General features: G+C 42.5%; 1 protein-coding gene across 12 annotated transcripts; it reads left to right on the top strand.

Annotated features, from left to right (window-relative positions):
- Positions 1-58: 58 nt before the first annotated feature.
- On the top strand, positions 59-27,991 carry PIAS2 (protein inhibitor of activated STAT 2). 12 transcript variants are annotated; one of them, XR_007201165.1, is made up of 16 exons: positions 59-158; positions 9,014-9,488; positions 11,749-11,833; positions 12,429-12,479; positions 12,574-12,664; positions 15,975-16,109; positions 18,053-18,158; positions 18,726-18,799; positions 19,646-19,806; positions 20,409-20,542; positions 20,966-21,137; positions 23,319-23,458; positions 23,969-24,027; positions 24,803-24,964; positions 25,294-25,331; positions 26,017-26,070. XR_007201165.1 is itself a non-coding variant. In XM_048292912.1 (14 exons), the coding sequence occupies exons 1-14, from the start codon at positions 135-137 to the stop codon at positions 26,121-26,123; spliced, it is 1,767 nt and encodes a 588-aa protein (XP_048148869.1). In that variant the 5' UTR covers positions 59-134; the 3' UTR covers positions 26,124-27,991. The 12 variants fall into 12 exon arrangements, 3 of the variants coding, with proteins under 3 accessions (XP_048148869.1, XP_048148868.1, XP_048148867.1); XR_007201164.1 differs by lacking the exon at positions 24,803-24,964 and having other exon boundaries at positions 26,017-26,071; XR_007201162.1 differs by lacking the exon at positions 23,969-24,027.
- Positions 27,992-27,994: the final 3 nt, after the last annotated feature.

Genomic DNA, 27,994 nt, shown 5'->3' with positions numbered 1-27,994 from the left:
GACGGGTTTCCCCTCAGGTCCCCCGCCCCTCCCTGCCGTCCTTCCCGCCCGACCGCCCTCCCCGTCACGTGGCGGGAGCGCGCTCCGGGTGCACGATGATGGTGGCGGCGGCGCCCGGCGGCGGCGGGTAGAAAATGGCGGATTTCGAGGAGCTGCGGGTGAGGAGGAAGGAGGGAGAGAGGTCCCGGCGGGGGCAAGATGTCGGTGCTGGGGGGCCCGCGCCATCCCCGGGGTGAGAGGGGAGGGAGGGAAGGAGCGGGGCCGCCCCGACTTCCCGGGAGTCGGTGGGGTCTTCCCAGGGAGACCCTCCCTGTCAGTGTCCGGTTGTCCACACAGCCGTGTGGGTTGTGCTGCTGCTGCCGCCGGGGGGGTTCTTCCCGCTCCTTCGGACATTTTAAAGCCGTCTCGGCGCTGCCGAGCGGCCCCCGGGCTCGCACGGCTCCTGCTGGGCCCCGCGCCCCGTGCAGCTGAAGGGAGGGCGGTGAATAACCACGGGGCTGTTAAAAATGCTGATAGCTGTGGAATCTCTGGAAATCCGTGGACCGCTTTCCAATCGGGAAAGCTATGCCTGCCCAGCGTGAAACCCAGTGCTCCTTTTCAGACGTGTTTTATCTTCGGTTCATTATCTTTCATGTTGTGGTGGTGGACTCTCTCTAGCAGATTTGTCGGAGTGGGTGTGTGCTGCGTGTGTCCTTTCATTTTGCTAAGGTGTGTACACAAAGAGCTGACTGAATAGTTTGTGCCTTTCCTCCTATTTCCTGAACAATCTGCTGGTACCTTTGTGTAGAAGGAGGAGGTTATCCTTCAGCAGCATCCACACCTGCAGAAGTGGAATTCTTCGTGGGAATTCCGCGTGCAGGCCGCTCCCCGCCCCCCCCTCCAGACTTTGTTACAGGAGGGATAAAAGCCGGTTAAATAGGAACCACTGTGAGCTGGCCTTCAGTGGAGAGGAAGAGCTGGTGTTGGTGTGACCTGCAGTGGGAAGTGTGCTGCAATCGCCAGAGAATTTCCCTATGCTGAGGCTTCTTCCACCACTAGCACTGGTAGTGCAGCTGAGGAGCTCACTTATAAAAATATAGTGGAAAGAACTGAGTTTCTTTGTCTGAGGACAGCAGTGCTCTGTCTCAGGTTTAGGAACTGTTGGCTTATTTTTTTGTGCTTGTGTTGTTGGGGGTTTTTTCCCTTTTAGATGTGTTTGTGTTTACACGTTTCCTTGCTCGGTGTTCTCACCCATTCGTAACCCTCATTCCAAGGTGTCTCAAAGGGTTTGGCTAAAGTCCCAGTGTAAACTTTGTGCCAGGGGTGACTCTTCTTTCTTTATCTCTTCCTCTACAATCTTGAGCTGGAGTTGTGGTCTGTCTCTCCCAAAGCCCTGTAATCGCTTATCTGTATATCCCTAAGTATTGATAGTTTCCCCCAGGGAATAAGGTACATAAATACCTTTGAAATTGACAAGCAACTGAGGTGCATAGATAGAAGTAATACAGGAAATATGGAGGGAAAAGGGAACTGTGTTTCAGGCCAACTGCTGGGCTGCCCTTTCATCACTCAAAAGAAGAGATGCCACTAGTTAAAGAAAAAAGTCTGAAGGCATATCTTTTGATGTTCCCATTCATCTTAATTGTAAACTGGAGTGCCTGTGAGATTAATCTCTTAGCCTGGAGCTTCTCTAAATGTTCAGCATCCATCTGATAATAATTCGTGACCTGTTTTGGGAAAGGTCTATGTATTTTTTTGGAAGAGAATGTAATTGTCTGCTTCATGTCTGCAAGGCCCTGGCTGAATTTTTCTTTTCTTCTTTTTGCATTTGAAGATGCATTTGAATGTGCCTGCTTGAATACCAGGCACTTGGTTTTGAGGCTTAAATTTTTTTTCAGACAACCAAATCTTCCTGCTTTTGACCAAAGATGAGAGAGGTTTCCCCACCCCCAGCGGATTTTGTGAATTTACCTTTAGGTGTGATCTGAAATGGCTGTTTTATAGATTAACATACTGAATGTTTTTATGGCAGTATTGTTTGCTGCTCTCTTGTTGACTGCAGTTTCCTGTAGTATGTCATCTCTACCTGCTTTATGAAAGGCCACTTGGGCTCATTTTGAGAGTGGAATTCATTTTGGTAATTTGTTGAGGACTGACTAAAGGCAGGAGGTCAGAGTTCTTTCTTAAACCCTGTTTCTTGAGGGAAACGTGCAGGAACAGCATTTTTTTTTTCTTCTCAGGGCAAAGGAGCATTTTAATATTTGTTAGGACTATCCCTGGCATCCTCTGGATGTTCACAGTAAAAATTCTGTGGAGCTGAGATCCAAGCATTATAACTGAGAGGCTGTAGTGAAATAAACCAGACTGAAAGAAGCCTTGTTACATCAGACCTTTTGCAATTCTTCAGTTTTGTCAAAGGACTTGGATGCAACTAACCACAGTTGCTACTTTTCAAGATATCGCTGAAAATGCCTGGTCAAAGCTTTACCCTTCCGGACCATCATGATTAAGCTTTTTTATTAACTAGTAATGTTTATTAATTTCTGTAGATCACTGTTTTCTGGAGTATTAGGAAGTGGCTGAGAAGCTGTGGAGAGCACACCTGTGTCTAGTTGTGAGATACAGTTAGTTTTGAGATACCATTTCCAGAGCTGCTGTTCCCATATGTGTTTTTAAACCTGACTCATACCTTTATCCATGATCCCCTCTCCAGAGCAGCCCAGTAGATGTTGAAGGTATTACACAGGCAGAGGCGGATGTGGAACAGAATCATCAGTCTGGTGTGGAGGCCAGAGATGACGAGTAAAGACATTTTTGAACAGAATTGGCCCAGAAGTGGGGAACTACAGCTCCTTCTGAGAGCAATCTGTGAGAAAACGATTCCAGCTCCCAACAGATTCTGAGCTAGCCAAGACTTGGCTTGAAGCTTGTTGAATCTCAACAAAGTACTGCAGATAAGGGGATCAGTTACATATTACTGAAAGAGTATTTTTGGGTCCTCTGTGTTTCTGCTGGTGTCCTGAGTCTAAATTGGAAACAAATAATGTGGAGTGCATGCAGTCTTTGAAACAGATCAGTAGTTTAGAAGGTGAAGCATCAGTCACATAGTTTGTGTTTAATCAGGTTTTGAAGTCATTTGTTAGTGTCATCTTTGTAGGGCAAAAAAGAGGGCTCTTTATAGGCAAGTGGCTATGCCTGTGCCAAAACTAATTTGTGACACTAGTTTCAGAGCCATTGTGTAAAAACTCGTTTGATTGAGAAGAGATGGAATTGTGCTAATATATCCTTTTTGGCAGGAGAGATTGCACAAAATTTACTGGAAAATCAGGTTTATAAATGCTGGAAGTAGGTCCCACTTTTACTGTTTGCTGTTGCACACCTAGGTATTGAAGTCACATGATTCAAACTGGGAAGAACAGTGTGGTTTGGATACCATATTAGAATACAGAATTCTCACTCTTTTATATATTGGATCTCTTGTTCATGCCAGACTTGGTGTCTTTCCACTCCTCTTGCTTTATTTTTCCAGTCTGGAATGACAGCGTAAATGACTGCCTCACATTTACCAGGTGAAGCAGTGCTTAGTGCTAAATTGCTAACAAGAAAATGCTGAAAACTGTTTTCATGTGTCTTCCTCAAGCTCACTGCCAAACACTGTTTTATTTTATCTGTGTTAATATCATTGTATTGTATATGCTGACCAGTTTATGTATTTGATGTAGAAATGAAATTCCACATGATGACCTGGGTTAAACTTAAGATGGTGGACTGAATACATATCGACAAGTTGCTGCTGGTTCTGTAATGATCCGTAGGCTGCAGTTAAATTGAGTGTATTAAATAACATAAGTGCAGATAAAATACTCTTAATAACCTGTGATAATGTGCTGTTACCTTGTATCTGCACAAAATTCCTGTGTTGTCCATAGGTTCATAGTCACTATTCTAGATCACTGAGGTTTATCGGGGCACTTTAAAAGTTTGTTGTATGTAAAATCATTAACAGTTAACTGATTGTGCTGAGATATAGTGATGGGGAGAGGAAGGAGATAATGGAGTTTAGGGTACTCTAAAAAGGAGGCTGCAATGAAATGGCCATACTTTGTTTTGAATGTCTTAAATATTTGTGTTTGTTTGACTTTAGATTTTTGCTGTTATTAAGTGCATGCAACTTTGGAGCTAATTCCTAATTGTGGAGCCAGGCTAGAGGCAGTGCAAAGGAAAATCTCCATAATACTTAGGATCTGGTGGTTATGATTTACATTGACTGTGGTTTTCTTTGGAGCTGCTTTTGCTGTCCTGTACTACTGACACAGGTTTCAATAACGGCATCTTCATTTTTCCCTGTGCCTTGCATGTCTTTTTCCATGGTTATATCAGTTTGAGAACATATTTTCATTCAGCGGAGAGATCGTCAACCATCCCAGGACACTGGTTGTTTTTCTTTACCAGCATTACCCATTTCTAGCCTGCTGTAAGTCAGCATGGATGCAGATTTACTGCAAAAGATGTCACAAATGTACTTTGTTGCTGAATGTCCATGAAAGGGCTTAAAGTCAGGAGAGAGGATTTGTGGAACCTGTCCTTGGTGTGTTCCTTCTGTACAGAGCATTCAGACACTTCGGAAATTGTCTGGAAGCCAGTGGGGCTGAAGCAGAGCTCTTAGGGGCAAGCTGACCAGTACTTCTGAGTAGGCTGGATTGCTTCTGCAGTGCAAGTATCCGGTTCGCTGCTTGAGCAGTACTTGACCTGAAAGCCACAGTTGTTGGTGCTTATTGTAGACATATATCAAGAATTAAACAGGCATTTTCAGTTTCCTTGCATTGATAGAGAGAGATGTAGAGTGACTGTTAATATTGCAGGGGAGTGTGGGGAATGACACAGCTCTTGTTTGGAGAGATGTTTGATCCCTTACTTTGCTTTGAAACATGCCTGCCCCTTAGTTTCAGCGGCATGTCAGCATTTCCTGGGCTCCTTAACGTCATCCTTGCTGGGAAATTAATGCCATTCCAGATACACCTACGGCTTAATGCTTTAAAACAGTGTTTCTGCTGATGAATCATGGTTGCTAAAGTTCAACTGTAAGAAACAAAATAACCTATGAAACTTCTTAGGAGCTTCAAGTACGAATTTCAGCAGAAAAAATATTTCTGGAATATAAAAGTGCTTGAATTATCCAGTCTGATTTCCTTCCTTAGAGTTCTGTCAGACTACTCTTTGTGTTCATGGAATAATGTTAAAACTAAAATGGCTTTGGTTTTTTGAAGCTTTTTTACTGGGCTGTGCAGCTGTAAAGAACCTCTTTTAAGAGAAAATGGCATCTACATGACACAACTTGAATGTCTAATCTTAATTGAGTGATGTGAAAAGCATATTAATAACGAGGCTGCAGTCTTCTGCAGTGTGCTGGAAAACCAAAAGAAAATAACTTGATAAGGGTTTGTTGGAAGCAGTATATGCCTTGCACCATGATTATAAGTGTTTTCAGACGTATGTCTCCATAAAAGTTTGTTGATGATAATGAATGTCCACTTTATATTTGTAAATTGAGTAGGAAGATCAGTACAGAATCGTAGGTTTGGTTTGGAAGGGACCTTAAAGCTTCACTCCTATGAGCAGGGACACCTTCCACTATCCCAGGTTGCTCCAAGCCCCCGTCCAACCTGGCCTTGGACACTTCCAGAGATGGGGCAGCCACAGCTGCTCTGGGGACCCTGTGCCCAGGCCTCACCATTCTCACAGGGAACAACTCCTTCCCGGTATCCCATCTGCCCCTGCCCTCTGGCACTGGGAAGCCATTTCCTGTGTCCTGTCCCTCCAGGCCATTGTCCCAAGTTCCTCTCCAGCTCTCCTGGAGCCCCTTTAGGCACTGGAAGGTTTTTTTTCATACACGTGGTTGTTGTTACCTTAAAGGGAAAGTAGAATCAGCTTTAGAGGGAAAATGCTGTAAAAGGTATTGTTTAAATACTTCTGTAAACCTCGCTCTTTGCAAGTCTTTTTTATAAAGCCTGTGTAAGATTTTTGCATTGGTGGGCAAAACTATGTATATTTTTATACTTGCAAGCATTTTTAATGTGGGTGTTAATTTAAAATTTTGATGACTATGGTATTGAAGCCAGGCTATGTCTTGTAGTAAGATGAAATCCATCTAGTAACAAAGTGCTAGTTTGTGGAATTTTTGTCTAAAATGTTAGCTGTGTCGAGGCATGACGGACTGCGCATTTCACCTTGATTAACTTGCAGGAATGCATAGAAGGCAGCAGGCAGGGTAATAGATAGTATTTTGCAATACATGCTGTTTCCTTAATCTCAGTGTAAAGGATTATTTTACTCATTTGCATTGTGATTATGGAATCCAGCATCATGCTTACTGCCTGCATCTGAAATAAAGGAGCTGGCATTGCTATCAAGCTTATGCAGCTATCTACAGAAGCATGTAACGTGAAGTTTTCTGTAAATTCATGAATACCAGTATTATCTTTTAACACAGGTTCTCTTTTATGTCATAACTATAAAGCTGTTACAGTATTTCAAGCCGTTTCTTATGAATGTTGAAACACTTTGTTTTCCTCACTCTATTTGAGAGTAAGGAAGAGTAGAAGGGGAATGCCAGGTGGAAAGTAACATTCTTCATCTTGTATTGTTTCATTGTTGAAAGAAGTTGCTGGGATGAAATTAAGGTGAGATCTGCTGTTGGCCTCTTCAGAAGTTTGGGTGAGCCACTCAGTGCTTCTTGTGACTGTTTTTTCTGGCTGCTGTGTCCATGGTGCATTTCTAGACAGAGTGTTGGGGGAATAACTGTGTGAAGGCTGCTGTGTTAGCTGTGATCAGAACAGCTTCTTGATAGAAGTGTCACTGGATCCAAATGGGCTGTCTGGAAATGTCGAAAATCAGGGTCTGAAATATGATAATCTTGTCTCATCAGTGATAAGGAAAGGGTGTGCCAGATGAGGTTTCTGCCATAGTGTTTTAGGTGGTCTTTTTGATGTGCATAAATAATGTGGCCCTTGAAAAGGCAGATCCTGGCTACTTACTCCTGCTGTGTTCTAATGGCACACGAAACAGCCATTGAGTTGGACTTGGGACAGCATGTACCCGGACTTGGGTCAGCACATGCTCAGGTGGACAAGGTGCCCATGGTGTCCCAGCCATGGTGTGGCCACAGCCCCAGGGCAGGGCCCGTCCCCTGTGCCGGCACTGCTGAGGCACCTCCAGTGCTGGGGACAGCTCTGGGCCCCTCAGGACAAGAGAGACATGGAGGGGCTGGAGCGTGTCCAGGGAAGGGAACAGAGCTGGGAAGGGGCTGGAGCCCCAGGAGCGGCTGAGGGAGGCAAGTGGGGGTTGGGCTCAGGTCTCAGGGAACAAGGGAGAGGACAAGATGAAATGGCCTCAAGTTGTTCCAGAGGAGGTCTAGATTTGATACTGGGAAAAATTTCTTGACCAAGGAGGTTGTCCGGTCCTGGCAAAAGTTGCCCAGGGCAGTGTTGGAGGGATTTAAACCCTGTGGATGGAGGCATACAAAAACCATGTGGATGTGACACTTGGGGGCATGGGTTAGTGGTGGCCTTGGCAGTGCTGGAGGAATGGGTGGGCTTGACTATCTTGGAGGTCTTTTCCAACCTAAATGATTCTGTGATTTTAACTTCAGTTTTCATCTGACACAATTCACTGGTCTTACTGCCAAAAGATTTTTCACAATATTAAAGAGAAAACAGGGAACAAGCCAGGGACACAGGGGCGGTTTTGACTTTTTTGGTGACTGACTCAGTGTTTGGGCAAAAGTCATTAAAATTTCAGCTGAGGTCAGATGTATTAAAACATGTATGTTAACTCTGTGTAGTAAAGACTTGGAAGGTAAAGTCAAAACATTGTGTTTTGAGTTGTATCCCTTCTGAAATCAATGCCCAAAGCTTTATTAAACGTCCAAATGCACTTCTGAACTGTTTTTAAAAATGTGTTATGATCCCAGATGTCTGGTGTTTCATACCTTCTGTTAGCACCTTCATCTCCAGTCCTCGAGTCTGGAGTTGTCATGATGCAGCAGCACAGATTGAAGGCAAGTGTTCTTTCGCCTTTAAAAACTTTATCTCCTTGCTATGGTGGAAGAGTCCCACAGAAATAGGAAGGAAGTTGGTGAGAAGTATTCTGGATAACTTTATACCTCTGAAATGGAGGTATAAATGCTCACAAAAATGTGAGATGAAGCACCTGTGCAAAGTTAATTGTTAGTAGTAGCGGGGCAGAAGGTTGTTTCCTTTTAAAGCATAGTGGGATTTTAAATTTTTTTATTTTTGTTTTCATAAACAGAAGGATTCTAATGTTGTAACTTTGCAGTTCAATCCTCAGTCTTCCAAAACTGACGCAGATAACCAAGTAAACATTATTACTTGTTTGGAAGCTGTCTTTGTGACACTTGATACCAGAATGTGATCTGAAAAGGAGACATTTGAAGAATCAATTATGTTGTTTGTATTCCACAGTATACAATAGATAAAGTAGCTTTTTAAGAACTGTCTGCTTTGCTGTGCATTTCTTCCAGCAATTAAACCTGATGTGCCTATCTTGCTTTATGCATGCCTTTAACACAGTGTCCAAAATAAAGGGAGTTTCACAATAAACTATACAGAAATTAAGAAATAAAGTGAGGAAGTGCTTAAAATGTGTTGAAAAACAGGTGATAATACTGATTCACTTGATTTTTTTTTTTTTTTTTTTTTTTGTATTTTGTTCCACAAAGTGAGACAGATTCTTTGTGGTACAGCCTGTGCTTGTGCTGTGAATTTAAGATTTTGTTGTTACTATTGTTTGAGCGTGGAAACAAATCTTTCATTAACATGGGCAAACTGAACCTGCATCCTGGACGCTCTGTTTCTTCATTTTAAACTAACTGTGCTCTTGTGTTCTGTAAAGGTGTGGGCAGTAGCCATAACCAAGTAACAAGCTGTCAGATTAGATGATGAAAGATGCCGCACCATGCTGCTTGGAAAGGCCTCCTTGCTGCTATTGGCTCACCTGTGCTTTTCTTTCTTTCTAGAATATGGTATCAAGTTTTCGTGTTTCTGAACTGCAAGTGCTGCTGGGATTTGCTGGACGTAATAAAAGTGGGCGCAAACATGACCTCCTGATGAGGGCACTGCACTTACTGAAGAGCGGCTGCAGCCCAGCAGTTCAGATCAAAATCCGAGAACTCTATAGGCGTCGGTACCCAAGGACGATTGAAGGACTGTCGGATTTGTCGGCTATAAAACCTGCGGTTTTCAACTTGGACAGCAGTTCCTCTCCAGTCGAGCCTGACCTGGCTGTTGCAGGCATTCACCCACTCCCTTCAACTTCAGTCACGCCTCAGTCTCCGTCCTCGCCCGTCAGTTCCGTGCTCCTCCAAGACACTAAGCCCCACTTCGAGATGCAGCAGCCATCCCCTCCAATTCCGCCTGTTCATCCTGATGTTCAGCTGAAAAGCTTACCTTTTTATGATGTGCTTGATGTGCTCATTAAACCCACGAGTCTAGGTAAGTGTTTAATACCTCTGCAGCTTGCTTAATTCATTAAATAAGCTTTGCTTCTGACAATACTGAGCCCAGGCTTAAGTGGGTTTTTGCTGCTGGGACAAGTGGAAACTCCTTTCCTTTTATATCTTTACCTTTCCCTTTCTTTATCATTTTCCCCAAAAGTGCAAAGCCACACTTAAGAAAATAGTGTTCTCTGTTATAAAAGTAATATGATTAAAGACCTTTGTCTTTTGAATATTGAATAATAGAGCAGGGTAATTCAATTTAAAGGTACCTACAGTGATCATCCAACTGCCTGACCGAAAGTTAGAGAGTAATAGTTATGGCATTGTCCAAGTCCCTTTTAAACACTGGCAGCTTACAGTATTAACTGCTTTTCCAAGAACCCCGTTTGACCACTCTCTTGGTAACAAAATGTTTCCTAGTACCTAGTCTGAACCTCCACTTTTTGGCTGAAAGATTTGGACCTGAATTTTCTGTCTAGTATAAATGAGGAGCAGTTTTGTCAGGAGTAACACAAAAAGGATTTCAGGATCAGTAATTTACAAGTTGCAACAGGGTAAAGAGAAAAAGTTCATTGGTTTGTTACTTTACCCTTATCTCACTCCCAACAGTTCTGCAGGCTCTGAGATCTGGCGCTGAAATAGATACTTTGTGCTGCGATGTTCAGTGTTGTGCTCAGAGTAGTGAAGTTTCTCAGCCTGCAAGTTGTTGCAGTACTGTATGTTATAATATGGAGCGAACATTTGTCTCTCAGATAACGTTAAACTGGGTTTATCTTCCCCAAGTGCCTCAGTCGTGAACATTTTTAATTATTTGGAACTACAGCTTATGTCTTGAAATTCAGTCTGGCTTACCTTACTGGCAAAAAATGTTCCCTAACTATTTAGTAGTATGCTTATAAAATAGTTTGCATCCTCTTAAACATTTTAGTTTCTTAACTGATCATATAGCCTTTTAGGCTGTGACTTGTACGTCAGTGAGGCATGTACTGATCATCTGCCATCCTCCAGTACCTAGAGCAGAAAACTTTACTAACAAACATTAATTACAGTGCCTGTTGTCACTTCTCTTTGTGCATAGTGATGCTCACATTTTTTGTGCATTTGGGAGTTGTATTGAAATAACAGGTAAGTCAGAGAGCTAGGAGTCCCCCTCACTGCTTCATGCTTTAGAAAGAATGAGTGTGGTATTCCTTTCCACTAATATGAGAGCACAAATGGAAGTGTGGGGTTTGGTTTTAACCCACACTGAATTAAGTAACAAAATACTTCCACTGTCTTTTTTACATGTGCTCAAGTATTATTCTAAAATACCAGATGTGCTCTGTGTGTGTGTGTGCATACATGCACTCTGTAGCTATTTGGAATTGTTTGAGGAACTTGGTGTGTGTTTGCTCCGTCTGGGTTCCATTTCATGTTTGCCTCCTTTTCGTGTGTTTTTTTCTGGGCATAGAAACAATCTCCCCCAAATGTCACCGTGCACAAGGCAGTCCAACTCTTCAAAATTTGCCTGGTTTAGTTGTGCTGTTTTTGTATTTGTCCTCCCTGCTGCTTATTTTAACTTGGACATGTCTAATTTACTTTTATTTCAGGTCAAGATTTTTAACTTCTCAAGTTTAAAGAAAGTAGGACAGTGACATGTGTGTTCTATGGACATTAAATACTAAAATATTGCCAATTCCCCTCACTGACAGACAAGTTGGATTCTGATGTGAACATTATATTTTTCTTTTTTTGTCATATGCCACTGAAGGGTAATTCCGGACATGAAGTCTATCTGGCTTCTTTGCCGTGAAGGGTTGTGCTCCTTCCCTTCCTCCCCAAAGGTTTAGTTACTTATAGCTGTTTCTGAATTTTCCAGCTGTCCATTAATAACTTCTGGTGCACATGCTCTTCCTGTAGTACCTTACAGGAATTGCCAGCATCTCCGTGGTATTCCTTTTGTGAGGTATTGAATGTAATATTTTGTTGTGTGTTTGTTTGAACCTTCCTCATTTGGGAGGAAGGTTTATAACAAAACAAAAAAGCCAGGCTGCTTTAGTACTGAGGTGTAATGTGATACTAAACCATCTGAATGTAGTTTAATGAAAGATTTGTTCCATTGCTTTTTTTGTTAACAGTTACACGCAGTTCAGCCACCATTCGAGAATATTCAGTGACTTATGCCTTGTTCCAGGAAAAGCTCAACTGCAGATCCTGTTTTAATCAACGGTTATAATCACCATGGTTCAACTTCTTTTGTGTCTTTCTTTTTCTAGTACAGAGCAGTATTCAGAGGTTCCAGGAGAAGTTTTTTATCTTTGCTTTAACACCTCAACAGGTCAGAGAAATCTGTATTTCCAGGTAAGAAGTAAGTGTGTGGTATAGTGTAGGTAAACTACAAAATTTCAGGAGGTTTTGGTTCATTATATGCATCACTTACTCTGCAGATGCAGAGTGTTAATCTTCACTGAAGTTACTCTTGAGTTTATATCTGTTCTGTTTTCTTCAGGACCAACTGTGCACAGAATTTGTGTGCGTTTTGTGTAAATCCTACCCCATTAAAGAGTTAACAATTACTCGGTTACAAAGAATTGTCACAGTTTAGAGAGGTGGGAAGCTTCCCTGTGTTTTTCCTGGCTGCAGGAATGGAAGCCTGCTTTGCTATTTTTTCCCAGTGTTGATGTTGTAAACGATGAGAATTCATAGGTGCTTTTTCATCCCTGGCAGCGTCCTACTTTATTGTTGCTATGATCTTTTGATAGAGGATGCTGATCCTGAAGTCCTATGTAACTTGGCAGTAGTTAAACAGAAATGTCACTTTTAAGGTGTTCATAGCTCAATAAAAGAAAAACAAGAGCAAAGTTTAGTGATGCTGGGGCAGGTGTGTCAGTTGTTTCTGTGTATGGCTGCAATATGAGTCCTGCTAAGTCGGTACTTCTCTTTTTCTTTGTCGCAGGGACTTCTTGCCTGGAGGCAGGAGAGATTACACAGTCCAAGTTCAGCTAAGGTACATTTTGTATAGTGTTCTCTGAAAACTTAATTGGCTAATGGGTGTTTGTGGGGACACTTGAAAATGATAATTTCTCTTTCTATGGATACAGGTTATGCCTAGCAGAGACAAGCTGCCCTCAAGAGGATAATTATCCTAATAGTTTGTGCATTAAAGTAAATGGGAAGCTGTTCCCATTGCCGGTAAGTATGTTGTGTACATATTTGTGGCTTCTTAGTGACTTGTGAAGTGTGTATGTGTTTTTCTGTAATGTTAGCTTGCAGAAACAGTCAAGTTGTTTGTTATCACTCAGATTTCTCTGTTAGGTATGGAGTTTGTCCGTTTGCTATGTGAGATAACCATTACTGCTGTTAACCATATTACAGCCACTGCATGGACTAAATGTGATTAAGCCCTCTATAGCAAACCTTGTCTTTTGCTGTTAACATAGCTAAATATGTTAAAAACAACCCAGTGTCTGCATGGAGAAATCCTCCTCACAGGTCCTCAGGCTGAGTTTATTTCAGGGTGGTAGCCCTCACTGTGTGGGCAGCCTATATTTGTGATAGGCTTGAGTTCCTTCTTGTTCTGAGGGACCAACACCAGCCTCTTGTGTGCAACTTGTACACTGCTCTACATCTGTCTGGTTAGAGCACAATATGTTGTGTGGATGAAGAACAGACATGTTTTAGGGTTCCTAGCATGTGCTGGTACTGAACAGAACACTGTTGGCAGTCACACTTCAGGGGTGTCTGATGTTGCAAAAATTAGTACATAGTCACAGCGTCATCTCAAGGCTTGGGAATAGACACAAAGGGAAAAGCTCTCTCATTCTCAAAATATCTCACAAATGGGTTTCTCTTTTTTATTTCAATAGAACAGAGAAACTCTTACATAACCCATTCAGAAATAGTTCTTGAGGCTGTAAAGGATGGAAAAAGTCGTAGTACAGAGGGGTTTTTCAGTAGTGGGGTTTGGAAAGATGCTCTGTGGAGAGAGAATGTGTGAAACCTCTTTCTCAGAATGTTTGTAACCACCTTGGTGTGTCACATTGTATTGTTCTGTACCTTCCCTCCTCCCATATGCAACTGTGACTGCTTTTTATTTTTGCCTCTACTCAGCTTAAATGAGACTCCTTAGGTTCTCTTCCTCCTACTTCAGTCTTTAGGTTATAAGAGGGTTTCTTTCTTGTGTTTTATTGTCAGTATTTTCTGTGAATGCCAGTTACATTCTATGGGGTAACTGTGGGTTTTCTCTTCTGCAGATTGTCTTTCAGCAACCAACCAAAAAGAATTTGGTCTGATGTTATCTTGTGGACATCAGTGTCAGCCGATTCTCAGTCTTGTTAATATAGTTTACACCCTGCTGTTCTCTCCATTTTGTGTGTAACATGTCACAGTTGTAGCAGAAACTAATATTAATCTTGGATTATTACTTTGCTTTAGACCCAAATCCTCTAGGTTCTTCCTGCACATGGTAAGATGATTCATTAATCTGTTCAGCCAAACTTTAGGTGAGAAAGTGAATAAATCACTATTGTCTTGACAACTTCCCTTCCCCTCCTCTTTCACTATGAGCTGAATGACAAATAGTCATTTGAAGGCTTCTGCAGACTTTTTTTGTTGATTTGGTCTCTCTGCATCATCTGGCACTTCCTTTCTGTTGCAGCAAATGTAAGATAACTTCATTGCCTCAAAGACCACTGTTGTCCATCGCAGTAGTGTTAGGTAATTAACCAGTGATGCCAGCTTCTATTGCCCCCTTGCACAGTTCATAAGTGAACTTCTGTCTTTGCCTGGTAGGGCAGTTCATGCCTGTGCAGATGTCTGTAAATTATTCTTGGTCATCTCCTTGCCTGCAGTCCTTACCAGAAGCTTCAGAGAAATGCTGCCCATGTGCCAGTACTCCTCCAGGTCTTGCTCATGTTAACACCATGTTTCCTTGTATTCCTGCATCTGTGTCACTGAGAAAAGCCAAATAAATGAGCAGTTATGCTTTCTCTTGATGAATTTCCTTGCTGTAGCAGATGATACCCGCCTTGAGTGGTGCGGTTCTTTGATGAGCCATGGAAGACTTGAAGGCCCAAGTAATGTTGGCAGTGCTTTGCCACTAGAGTTGGCAGCCTGACTAAACATTGCCTGGCAATGCTGGTTGGGAGGCAAGCAGAGTGCTCCTAGAAGGATAGGAAGGGAAGGTTCCAAATTGTAGGAGTACGAGAGTGAATCTGTTCTCAGGAACAGGCTCTGTGGAAGAAAACACTGAAAGCTTCACTGAAACGAGGCATGTGCACTGCAGAGTCTGTCTCTAAAAGAAAAAAATTGGAAATGTAAGAGAACTTGCATTCAGTCTCTTTTGAAATCATTCTGTCTTTTAAATATGAAGTTGTCAGCAGTTCCCATATGTCTGCTGCCTGTGTGTTCTGGGGTAAAGCACTCATGGCACACTGGGCTAGTGAGTGGAAGAGGCTGCTTATATTTAATTTTTTAAAAATTATTTTTGTTTTTATTTCCAGACTTAGCATCTTTCAAAGTACCTGCTTTCCCAAGCACTAGGTTGTGAATGTATGTGTTTCTCTGGTTAAAAAACCACGTATTTTTTTTCCCAGCATATCCTTTCTGGGTGAGTTTTTAGTATAAAACAACACTGTCTTGAACTAAATGAAATGCATCAGTAAGGTCTGTGCAAGATGCAGAGCTGCATCTTGTTGGCGTCCTTCAGGTGCAGGATGAGTTTGAGACTAGTGACTGCGGGCTGACTGTGAGCTCAGAGCAGGGATTCTCAGGGTAGCTGTGGCAGACTGGCTTGTTTTCATCGTGACAGATGCAGGGCGAGAGCAATAATCTGCAGGCTTACTGCATGGTGAGGGCATTGGAACTGGATGATCTTTAAGATCACTTCCAACCCAAACCACTCTGATTCTATGATCTCTTAAATACAGCTGGTACTCCATGTACAGTCCTTCTTCAGGGGCCTTGGCAGAGGACAGGTGACACCTGTTGCTAATGGAGCCAGGTGTAATTGATACGAGGCAAAGCAGTCACTGAGGAGATGTGGAGCTCTTGGAACAAGACGTAATAGTTTCTTAATCAGTAAAGTGTTTTCAGTGTGTGAAACACTGAGTAAAGTCTTCATTACTTACTCTGTCACTAAGGCTATGACCTTGTGATGTTTCACTCTGTTCCAGTAGGGCATGGGGAGGAAAGGGACAAAACATCCATGTGACCTTTTACTCTTCCAGTGAACTTAGCTGGACCCAAACTGTTCTCTTTCACCTTTTCAGTACTTCTGTAAAACCCAGTTAAAACAACAAATGCCTTATAACTATGTTTGAGTTACGGTGTTACATTGTGAAAGTCTGATATTTCTCAGAATAAATGCTGGCATTGCTCTCCAGAGTAGAGAGCCTCTGAAGTTTACCTGCTTCTCATAGATTTGTTTAACAAATCTGTGTCAGCAGTTTCAGAGTACAGTGGGAAGACTGGGTAACACATCAATTGTCCTTTTTTTCCACAGGGATATGCTCCACCACCAAAAAATGGAATTGAACAGAAGCGACCTGGGCGCCCCTTGAACATCACATCTCTAGTTAGGCTGTCGTCAGCAGTGCCAAATCAGATTTCCATTTCCTGGGCTTCTGAAATTGGAAAGGTAACCTGCATGTTCTGTAGGATGTGGGAAGTCATCTAAATCTGTTTGAGCATTCGTGCTCCCCTACTGCCTGATGTGGCTGGCAAGTGTTTTGTGTTAGGTGGCTGAACTTACTATCAGTGCCAGCAAACAACTGTAACTGTGGTAGTTTCCAGTAACATGTGTGTGAGATACACATACAGATGGGAAGATTTTCTTAGAGGATTCACATTAGAAGGTCTGCTTTTAGGTTTTCCTGAATTTCATATCAAAGATAACAAACTATTTGTGGTGTGAATAGTAAATCTCCCTGTAGATTTATTAAGGAAAGAAGAAGAGAGTGCAAGGAATTTCTGACTTCATCATAGGTTTAAATAACTGTTGCAGCACCTTTCCAGCTGTTGGCAAGTCAAGAACTATTGATTGCTTTATCTGTGAGCAGGTGTGTAAAATCTGGATTCAGTTATCAGAGTAGTTTTCTCTTTGAGTTTTTCTTCAAAATCAAATGCTCTGGACTAGAGATACCACATGTTTCAAAGAGACTTCAGTATAAGCTTTTATATTAAAATTTTAAAAAGAAATTGGATTGAAAGCTAATGTTGAAAAAGTTAGTGAAGGGCAATGCTGACATCAAAAGACAATTTTCTAGAACAGGGATGGAGAGAAAGATCTGAGCCATTGCTTCCCAGTCAAAGCACAGAATCTTAAAATGGCTGCAGTCCTGTGGGTGGTCTTGGCCTCTTGTGCTGATGCCTGCTAGCTTTCCTCCCTGTATTGCCAAAATATACTCTGATGGAAGCAGATGACTTGGAATGCTTGGACATCCTCCCCTTGCCTTGAGAGGTGAAGCAAGTTCTGTGGTTTAATGCTGGTGCCAGAATTTGCTGCTTTTCATCCTCAAAGTGAGACCCTGGGGAACAGCACAGGGTGTCATGTAAGGGCTTGTTGGCATGGACTGGGCTGATACAGGAGGGCTGCTGAGCCAAGGGGTCGTAAACCCCTCAGAGCTGGGCAGACTTGAGCCTATAGAATCTTCTCTGTAGGCAACAGGTGGCCATTTGTTAAGGAAAACCCAAAAATCTGGGTTTCTTAGTGGTTTCATGTGCAATTAGAACACTTTATCTGCTTCTCTAGGTAAGAGCTGATTTTCCTATAGGTGGTAAAGGAGGAGCAGGGCTTGTAGGAGTTGTTTGAAGTTCCTGTGCAGTATCCAGGCGGCGTAGGAGCTATAGGAAGGTGGCTGGCAGGGAGTGGAAATAAGAGGTCACAGGTTGTTCTTGTTACATGGATGAAACCACTATTATTATCCTGCAGCACTGGGGCTTGCAGACTTTTCATTAGTGACCTAGAAGAGGGAGTGAACACTGAACAAAAGAAGCTGACAAGTGGTGTGAGTTAGGGAGGAGTAGAAAATGCTGGGAAACGGGGCCAGGCTCAGTGGAATGGACATGGTGTAACAAGGCTGGGCTTAGAAGTACAGAACAAGCTAAAGAAAGGGTACAAAGAAACTGGGGCAGCTCTGTACCTTCTGAAGGTGTTGTTTATACCATAAAGACTGTTTATCTTTTGTCATGTGATCCTTTGAGCTCCCCACTGACACTGGAAAAAAGGGGAAGATTAAGGAGACACAATGTGAGAAGTTCTTAAAAGACTACATGTATGAAATGTGTCACATATAAATTATCTTTCCAGGAGAAGAGCCCAGATTGTCTCTTAGTTGTGGAATTACTTTTTAGTTCAGTTATAACTGGAGCAGGATAATTAGACCTGATTGGCCAGAGAATTCTGGCAGAATGTTGGACCTCCCCAGAATTCAAATTGTCTGTCAATGCTCTTAATAATGATTAAGCAAAAAGAAACATTTGTTTTTACTGTATGCTACAACTAGAGTAAATAGTGAGCTATTGTCATAGGGGGAGTAGTGTATGAAATCAGCATTTAATCTTTAATCCTTCTTTTTGTAGAATTACTCCATGTCTGTGTATCTGGTTCGCCAGCTCACCTCAGCTATGCTTTTGCAGAGGTTGAAAATGAAAGGTATCAGAAACCCTGATCATTCCAGAGCACTAAGTAAGTAATAAACTTGCCTGTCTGTACTTTCAGAGGGTGGTCAGTGGCTCTTTAAAACTAGAATTGGTAATACAGAAGAGACTTGCTGTATTTTTTAAAGAAAGTCCATGCCCAGGGTTTCACAGGTTCCTTTGGCTGCTGGTGAGGCATCACACTCTTTTTCAGTGAGAGTTTTTAGGGAGCATACCCAGAGGTCTCATCTGAAATGTGCTTATGGGAATGCCATGAGCACCTCTTACTGTGCTGGGCTGTGAGGTGCAGCTAGATGTCCTGAGTTCTCTTCACTTGCACCTCACTCAGTCCTGATTGTTTTATTTATCTCTTCACATGTTGGGTTGAGTTTGCTCTGTATGGCTGTTACTGCATCTGCAGTCAAACAACATCAGATAATGTTGTGATGGAGTTTGCCAGTTGCTTATAAACAGTGAAACTTTTGTTGTTTATGAACTAGTTTCCTAGATGCTTAATTTTTTTAGATAGCTGGAAGAAAAGTGCATGTACTGCTGAATCAAGGTTAGCATTTGAAATAATGATCTCTGTGTATAACTTCTTTATTTATTTTAATAGTTAAAGAAAAACTAACTGCAGATCCTGATAGTGAGATTGCCACAACCAGTCTGCGGGTCTCTCTGATGTGTCCTGTAAGTATGGCTGGAAACTTCCAGATACAGATTCATATTTTCATCTGTAGTGCAGAATTGGGCTGCTTTTCAAAGGCTTTGCTGTAGAAACCTCACTGGCTTTGTATTTTATATTAACAAGTCAAGATAAAATAGTGGGGAGAAGGGTGCATCTACAAGCACCTGATTGTAGCAGCAGTCACCCAGCTGTGGTTTAGGACTGTGAATGCCTCAGCTGTGATGCACTGAGTCATGTTGCTGCTTGTGCACAGTGAGGCCTGTAGAAGGATTAATCTCCTATATTGAGGTGCTGAGGGTAATCTGGCAGGCTGACAGAGTAATTAAAGGATACAGTGACAATTACAACCTCTTATCTCCTCATCTTGGTGGCTTTGCTTATACTGTAGCTACAGTAGCAAACTAAAAAAAGTTGATCACCTTACAATAAGGTAATGCTGCCTTGGGGATTCTCTTCTCCAAGAAGAAATTGGTCATTCTGAGTGTAACAAGTACACAGAGCTCAGGAAAACACCTGAAATACTGGGTTATAAGAAAATTGTAGAAGTGGGTGCTTCAGTAGGTTGTTTAATAAAAATGAAATCCTGTAAATAACATTGTTTCAAGTCCATTAAAAGTGTTCCTGACTGTTCTCAGCGTGGTGAAGCCTTGGGGCAGGGATTAATTTTTCTTTTAAGAGCACTGTGGGTGCTGTGATGGGGTGGATTTGCTTGCAGCACCCTTAGCCCTGGGCACCTCTGTAGTGAGCAGGAAGAGTTGTTTCACCAAATGCCTCTGGATTCACTCTTAACCATTCAGGCCTGTTTGTCTGTCTTCTGTTCTGACACCCTTGAAATGCATCTGCTGCAGCTGGGAAAAATGAGACTGACAATCCCATGCCGGGCTGTGACTTGCACACACCTGCAATGTTTTGATGCTGCTCTTTATCTTCAAATGAATGAAAAGAAGCCTACCTGGATCTGTCCTGTCTGTGACAAAAAGGCAGCTTACGAGAGCCTAATACTAGATGGGTAAGAGACTGGCTTTGTAGATTACACAGTTACTTAAAATTTTTCATTATGTACTCAGTAGCTTCTTATGTGACTTGACTTTTAGCCACTTCATACTTTCTTTTTGTCAAAATACTTCAGACTGGAGGAACCATTAAACTCTGTTAAACAGTTTCTCTTCCCATGTAATGAACTATATAAGTTTTTCTCCTAACTGCACCATCAAACTCTTGAGTCTCAGGATATTTCCTCTGGAGAAATGTAAATGTGACACCTGGGGGTAGATCTTCCTTTAAACATGTCTCCATCCCTGAAAGGTGTTAACTTCAAAATGTAACTTCTAACTGATAACAGTGGTCTAACTTGGTTCAAGGGATGATGATTTCTGCTTCAGTATGTAAATCTGTGCATTGCAATAGTGTTGGAGTGAACTATGGATAGGTTGGGATAATATTTTCTGATATCTGCAATGGCTGTAATTACAGGTTTTCGGGTAAGAGGAACTAGGGAGAGAGTAGACACAGTGGGTAGAAGGTGATCATAATTAGATTTTTCTCTGTGTCTCTTTTTCACTTAGAATAAAAATGTCACTTAGAATCAAAAGTGAAACTTTATTTTTTCAGCCTCTTTATGGAAATCCTTAATGAATGTTCAGATGTGGATGAGATCAAATTCCAGGAAGATGGCTCCTGGTGCCCCATGAGGCCAAAGAAGGAAGCTGTGAAAGTGTCAAGTCCACAATGCACCAAAATAGAAAGTATGTACATCTGGGTACTGGTTGCAAACCAGCACAAGGTGCTTGGATAATGCGTGTGGCTGTTGGTGTTTGTTTTGTGTAGGGCTTACTACTTCTAACCTTCTTCTAATTTAAACTAGAAAAGAAAGGGTTGTGTCTCTAAGAGTGCATTTTTTGTCTTTGTCTTTGCTCTTTATAATAGCAGTTAAGGAAATGAAAGGTTCCTTTTGTTTTACATTCTTAAAATGATAAGTGAAAACAAAAGTTTGTTCTTTAATAGTCTGATACAGAAGAGTCATAAAGCAGGTACTGGGGCATAACATTCTTTGTAATGGCCACAAAGGTGATCTATTACACAGGATCTGAGTTCCTGGTTCTCTTGCAAATAGAAACTGCTGACATCACCAGCTTTTGGAGAACAATGATTTTTATTTTCTTCTTCAGGTTCCAGTGTTGTTAGCAAACCATGTTCCGTGACAGTGGCCAGTGAGGTAAACAAGAAGAAAGTTGATGTTATCGACTTGACAATAGAAAGCTCTTCTGATGAAGAGGAAGATCCTCCAGCCAAACGGAAGTGCATATTTATGTCTGAAATACACGGAAGCCCAACCAAAGGGTTTGTCAATTTTAAAGTTAGTTGTTATTCTGTAATGTCTCAGCTAAACTGATCTGTAGAGAAATGGACTTGGAATCCAGCTCTACACTTGCAGAGGAGAATGTCTAGGCCTCTCCTGTAGAAGGTTGTATTGATACAGTAACTTTGTACAGGCAAAACACTATTAAATAGTTTTACACCTCACAAAAGACTTGCGCTGACTGTTGCTGTGTTTGCAGGGACATTTCTGCATAGAAAAGGAAGCTGACTAAGCTAATGGGCAGTGTTCTGAGAAAGTAGATTATGCCAAGTGGAGGAACTTTATGCATTCTTGCTGAGTTAGTGTCATCTTAAAGGCTTTTCTCTTGCTGTCTGCTGTACTCTCTATCTAATTTGCTCCAGTGCCCAGGGGACGAGGCTGTGTTTTGTGTTTCATCCATCCTGTCAGCCTTGGAAGGGAGCCACTTTGCTGTTTTGAGTCAAGATAAGCTTTTCCTTCATCTCTCTGTTAAATTCTGGAACGTCTTGGATGCTGTTGTTGGCTGTGGTCATCAGTCAGTCCTGCACCTTGATTAGCATAACTGACGACTTCCCAAGTCCTCTGGCAACTGCTCCATCTTTGTAGTCTGGCCTGACTTTAGCACCAGGCTTGACCAGCTTCTCTCCTGCTGTGCCACCTTCTGTCTGTTCTGATCTGTGCACCTCGACTCAGGTGCTGCTTGTAGCTTCTATAATGTTCCTGCTCTTGGCCCCTGGGGCAGCCCAGACCTGCAGGGAGTGGGGGCCACTGGTCAGGCTCACCAGCACTCACTGCTCCAAGCTCAGCTTTTAACAATGGCTCATCAGTTAGTGTTGCTGCCTGCATGAGGTGTGTGTCTGTGTCTCTCTGTGTAGTGGCTTATGTCTTGTACTAAAATAATAATAATAAACCAAATCCCCTTCTGTTTTGAAGGTTCCCCTTCTGTTTCAAAAGTAATGAGCAGGTGTGCTGAGTCTCTAGTCCACAGGAATGTGTGTGTGGTCCTTGGTGAGCAAATAGTTGGTCATCTTCAACCTTTTTCAGCAGTGAGACTGAAATGCTGTTGCTTTTTTGTGAGGATTGTGGAGGAGTCCTTCTGCAAGAGACTCTTCCTTACTTTTACAAGAAAATGTAGCTACAAATACATCTCTTAATGAAGTTTCAGAAGGCGCCAAGACTACTTCTGTGCTCCTGTGTTTGAGATGGCTACCTGCAACTGTAATTGTAGGAGGACTGACTTTTCTTGTCTCTCTGTGACCCATGTATTTTCCTTGCTTTTTGGGTATGGATATGGCATATTTTCGTTCTTCAAATCCAAATCAAAGCCAGGCTTTTGGGGTATATCTTACCTGCTTTAAACAGTGTTGTCTGAATGCTAGTTTTGGGAAAACTGGGGTGTCTTCTTAGAGGCAGCAACAGTGTAGGCTGAAGTATGAGAGGCGCCTGAGAAGGGAGGGTCTGAAATTCAAGCTTCTGATGTCAAAAGTAGCTTAACAGGTAGGAGTCTGGGAAGGAAGATGAGTGTATAGCACTGATGGCTGGAGGAAGTGATGCGAAGCATCTGGGAGCAGAATTCTGCTTGTTTCCACCTGATACGGAGTTCATGAACTGTTTTATGTACGTGGCTGGTGCCTGAGCACCTGTGGTGGTGTTTGTAACTACGCTGCCAGGAGGGTGTGGCATGCTCCTAGAGAGCTGAACTGGAGGCTGTGAGTAAAGACAGGCTGATATTTAATTCCCACATGTGTTATCTGTGTCATCCTGTGGGGCAGGATAACAGTCAGTCATGCCCTTGGTGTAACAGGTGGGCACCGAGCAGCAGTTCTGTGGAGAAATTGAATGGAGCACTCTCCTCCTGGCTCTGGTCACCTGCACATCCCTCTGTGGTTGCTCACAGACACCCATTTCTATCTTTGACTGTTGCCAATGACTCCAGCACTGTACTTTGTTTTAATGCCAACTTGCTCTTATGTCACAGCTGCTGTTGAGAGCCAAGATACGGTCATGTTATTATGAAGACTGTTATGAAAAAGGAAATTAGAGTGGAGTACTGGTAGTGAGTAGCCACGCTATAGTTGTGTTGTCACACGGTGACTTGTGAATGAGAGTGCACAGCAGTGCATGGTTTCCCTTCTGCAACTAACGGCCAGGTTGTTTGTAATTTCCCATGCTGTTTGAAACAGGGTTCTCATGTATCAGCCATCTACTGCCAGAGTGCCCAGTGTGACGACGGTCGATGCTGCTGCTATTCCTCCTTCATTAACAGACTACCCAGTACCATTCCATCATCCACCAATATCCAGTATTTCATCAGACTTGCCAGGTAAGGTGCTGAGTGTTTTTCATGGGTGTTCTGACAGCAGTATTAATTTATGGGGTGGGTAAAAATTGGAAGAATGGATTAACTCTTTGGTTGCTTTTGTTTTTTGTTTTTTTTTTTTAATGGAACAAGTCTATATGCAGTATTGCACTGATGTGATGTCTAGACAAGCCTAGTACAGGCTTTCTGCCCATTTGCAGGTTGCATTTTGCAACAGTGATGTGACAAACACTGCTTTTGGGGTACAAATTGGCACTTGGGCACGGCAGCCGGAAACTGCTCTTGCCATGCTCAGCCAGACTTTGTGTAAACATCTGGTGGTTATGTGTTGTAGATGCAAGTGAGAGTAGTTGCTTGTTTTAGTTACTAGAGGTGTGAGGGTGCTGACTCATCCCAGCCCTCAGTGTAGTTACTCTGCTAGCTGATTGTAGTGGTGCTCTGTCTAGACTGTATGAAAAAGGTTAAGGTGAGCTACAATCTGTGAGCTGACCTCTATTGACTTTCTTTACCTAGACATACCCTAAATGCCTATGATGTATTCTTCAACACTGCTGCTAAATATCAGACAAAAGGTGGGGATACTGATTGTTTTCTATCCTGGCTCCTTGAAAAGAACACTGTATATAGGGACTCTGGGGGTTCTCTTGGCCGGCTGTAACAAACCCAGAGCCCAGGAAGTGGTGACTTGTGGTGACAGGTGTCACTTTGGCCTCCTGTACTTCCCCTTTCCCTGCTCCATTGCCTGTCTCCATTCCTCCCCTGCAACATCTCTGGGTTTTTTCCTCTTCTTTCAGCACCAGTTTGGCAATGAGATGGATATCATTCCCCTTGTTTCTCTCTCCATTTTGGCTCCCTTACTGCTCCCTCCCTCCACTTCTCCCTTGTTAAGAAATCAGTTGTCTTCCCAAATTGGATAGGAGAATGTGCTGAGAGAATAGAAGTCTAGAACTGTTGTCCAGCTCTTATCAACTGAAGTTCTAGAACTTGCACGGACAAAAGAAGTTCTGTAAATGCAGCTGAACTTTAAAATCTCCTTCAAAATTTTTCTCTAATGGAGAAGAGGAGGAGAGATGTCACAGGCCAGAAGAGATTTGGAGGTGAGGGGAGAGGGAGGGAGTATACCATTTCTTTCTGTTGACATAGCAAACACAAGGCCAATATTTAGAAAAAAAAAAAAAAAACAACCAAAAAATGCGGTAATTTCATTGGTTTCATAATTCTAAACATCTTGCCCTAAGTGCTTACATGCTAATGGTGTTTAAGATGGACACTAGTTGTCACTGCTCTTAGAGGATATACCTTGAACTACTTGTAGTTTCCTCTTCTTCGTTCCTTTTATTTGTCTAGACACAAAACGGGGATGATATTAGAAATGTTTCCTTATTGGCTGCCCGTGGGTGGAGGAAGAGACCTGCTGCTTGTTTTTGGACTTGTGCATGTTGTGACTTTACTTCATTCCAGCATCTTTAATGTGATGACACTCTTCATGTCCCAGTTTGGCCAAGTCAGGTACAATATGCAGTGAAACTTGCATTATGAACCAACAGCTCCAAATGGCAACCTCCATCTAAGCAACCACATTGAACCACCCTGCAATATCCAGTGAATAATACATCATTATGTCATCCTCATTCTTAAAAAGAGCCACTTGTACTAGATAACTCGTTTTGCTGCTGCCTGAAGTAGTCGTTGAGAGTGGTGTCACAGTGGTATATTCCATTTAGAAACTCTGTATGAATTGCAAAATCTGTTCTACAACCACCAAAACAAATCCTTAAATTTTTTGTGCATGCATAAAAGAGAGACATGTTAATTTATTACCCTTCTCTTCTTCCTAGGTCTGGATTTTCTTTCGCTAATCCCAGTTGATTCACAGGTATGTTTCTGATCTTTTGTGGGGTTAATTTTCGAGGCTGATTTTTGTGGTGTTGTGCTTCAGTAACTATCAGGATGCCGTCATCCAAACTGTGTTTGCAGTTCACTTGCTTAGACCTAACCACAGACTTGGAAAACCTGTTTTCCTAGCAAGAACTGGTAATGAAGATGCATTAAGGAGGATACAGTTTAGCCTTTCTATGATGAATCCAGGCCTGGAAACTTTCTTTACTGATAATTTGCCTTCTAAAGCAAACACATGCTCACCCCTAACTTGAATTAGCCCCAGGGTGGTGAGGCCCTGGCACAGGTTGCCCAGTGAAGCTGTCGCTGCCCCATCCCTGGAAGCGTCCAGGTTGGATGGGGCCTGGAGCAATCTGGGATAGTGGAAGATGTCCCTGCCCATGGCAAGGGGATAGGATGAGATGAGCTGAGCTTTAAGGTCCCTTCCAACCCAAACCATTCTGGAGAACAAAAAGGGGGGGATTGAGGGAGGAGGGCTTGTGGCTGCTGTCCCCTCTTGGTCTGTCACTGACTTGCAGAACTCTGGTTCTTGCTCTGTGTGCCTTACCGAGGTCCCACTGGGAACATGTCCGGGGCTTGTTGTGTGGGGAAGATGTATCTTCAGAGCATACATTTCCCTCATGCAGTGAGTCTCTTCACTCTTCATTGTTTGTTTCAAGCAGTACTGTCCTCCTATGTTTTTGGATAGTCTCACCTCAACCTTAACAAGCAGCACGCCTGGCAGCATCATCACCTCCACCAGCCACCACGAGAGCAGCACGCACGTTAGCTCCTCGGGCCAGGCCAAGGCCGGCGTCATCACCAGCAGCGGCGGCGGCAGTGCGCCCGACATCATCTCCCTGGACTGACCCTCGGGGCAGCACGGGACCCTGCAGGCATTGCACACAGCTGCTGCTGCTCCTCCTTACCCCCTGGAATTCCAGCACCTCGGAGCTCACGCTGATATTTATTGAAAGGATTTGCCTCCTGGGAAAGTGGGGTGAATTTGTTGATGCTAGGAGGAGAAGCGATAGGATGATTTTTGGTTGTTTTTTCTCCCCCACCCTCCCCCCTCATTGAATAGCTGGTATAGAAAAGGCCCTTTTGAGAACACGTGTTCATGCTTTTGGTTTGTTCTGGGGATATTGACTTTCTGTTGCTGCGTGGATTCCATAAGTGATTTTTAATTTTGTTGTAAAACACAGCAATAATGTAAAAACAAACTGAGTTTTTTTTTAATAAAGGAAAGCACTTAATCACTCTAGGACAGCAATTAGGACAAAGGTGCAGAAGTGTAAGAATTAGTGAATTTTTAAGATTTTCACTGGGGCCTGTAATAAACTTCATTAAGAGAATGAAGCTTTGAAATAGCCATGACATGTGTTATATGTCTTGTTCCCCACCTCCCCCTCACCTGGGGACGTACAGGAAGCCTCTATAAATGGAGTTGTTTGGGGTTGTTATTTTTTTCTAGTTCCATGTTTTTCACAAATGCAACTAGAGCCTAAGCTGTGACCTCTTCCTCTTTATGTTCTTTGAGCTAGGAAGGGGACAGACTATCTATGCAAACCCTGCATCACACAGTCTCTGTGCCCCCATGTTATAATTGGGACACCTCGCCACCACCAAAAACTCCCAGTATACAGTTGAGTGTGCAGCTGCTTTCTGTGGCAGCTCTAAGGAGACAAAATAGGAATTGCATTCTCCAGTGCAGGAGTATTTTCTAGGATCTCTTGATTATGGTTTCTGTCTCTTCAGTAGCTTCTGTATTCCATGTGGACTGTGAGGGAGGCTTGGCTTTTTAGGAGATAGAAGCCATAGCTGCGCAGTGTCCCCACCTAATTTTGAATTGTGTGTTTAGGGCTTAATGATGCTTTGCCCCATATTTCCTGGCCTCCTGATTGTTGCTTTTCTACTTCAAAGGGAACAACTTCCCCCTGTTTTACTCCTGTGATGACCGTGCTGCTTTGTTTGTGTGTATGCAGTGTCTGCCCACACACACCTCTGGGGATAACCTCAGCAGTACTGTATGTGGAAGAGGTTACAGACTAGGAAAACCAAGTCATTTCCATAGAGCTGGAATAATGGTATTGTCTATGTATGCTGAAATAACAGCTTTTCCAAGTGTTGTGTTTCTGTTAAGTAACTGTATTTGAGATTATTCCTTCGCTAATGACCAGATCTTACTTTTTTTGCTAATTTTATGTTCCTTTTTTCTTATCTCTTTAGTTGGATGTCTGGTGCTTTTTGCCTTCCAGTACTGTTACAGTATTTGAACCAAGTACATGGATGAGAAATATTGAAACAGGATGTTTTGTAACTCTTGTCTGCCCTGTACCCCTACCTTTAATGCTGCATTACTGTTTGTTATTGCCTTTTTTGTATGATTTTTCACAGCAGTCTTGAGTTCACATGTTGGTCTTAACAGTGCATCCAATCTTTCTTTTCTTTTTTCTTATCTGTTTAATATTTTGTATCTGTTAAGGATCAGTTTCTAGCATGATTTATTTCCAATAAAACCATGCTTTTCATGAAGTTTTTCCTGATGGCCTGCAGCAGATCAGTACTTTCTGCATCACCATTGCACGTCGACTTGACCTATAAGTAGAGTGTGGAAAGAGGTTCCAAAGTAATTCTGAATAAAAGATTTAAAACTGGTCT

Source organism: Corvus hawaiiensis, chromosome Z (genome assembly GCF_020740725.1).
Source record: "Corvus hawaiiensis isolate bCorHaw1 chromosome Z, bCorHaw1.pri.cur, whole genome shotgun sequence".
In the NCBI taxonomy this organism is placed as follows: Eukaryota; Metazoa; Chordata; class Aves; order Passeriformes; family Corvidae; genus Corvus; species Corvus hawaiiensis.
The sequence above is the reverse complement of the archived record's forward strand: the minus strand, read 5'-3'. Positions and strand labels throughout refer to the sequence as shown.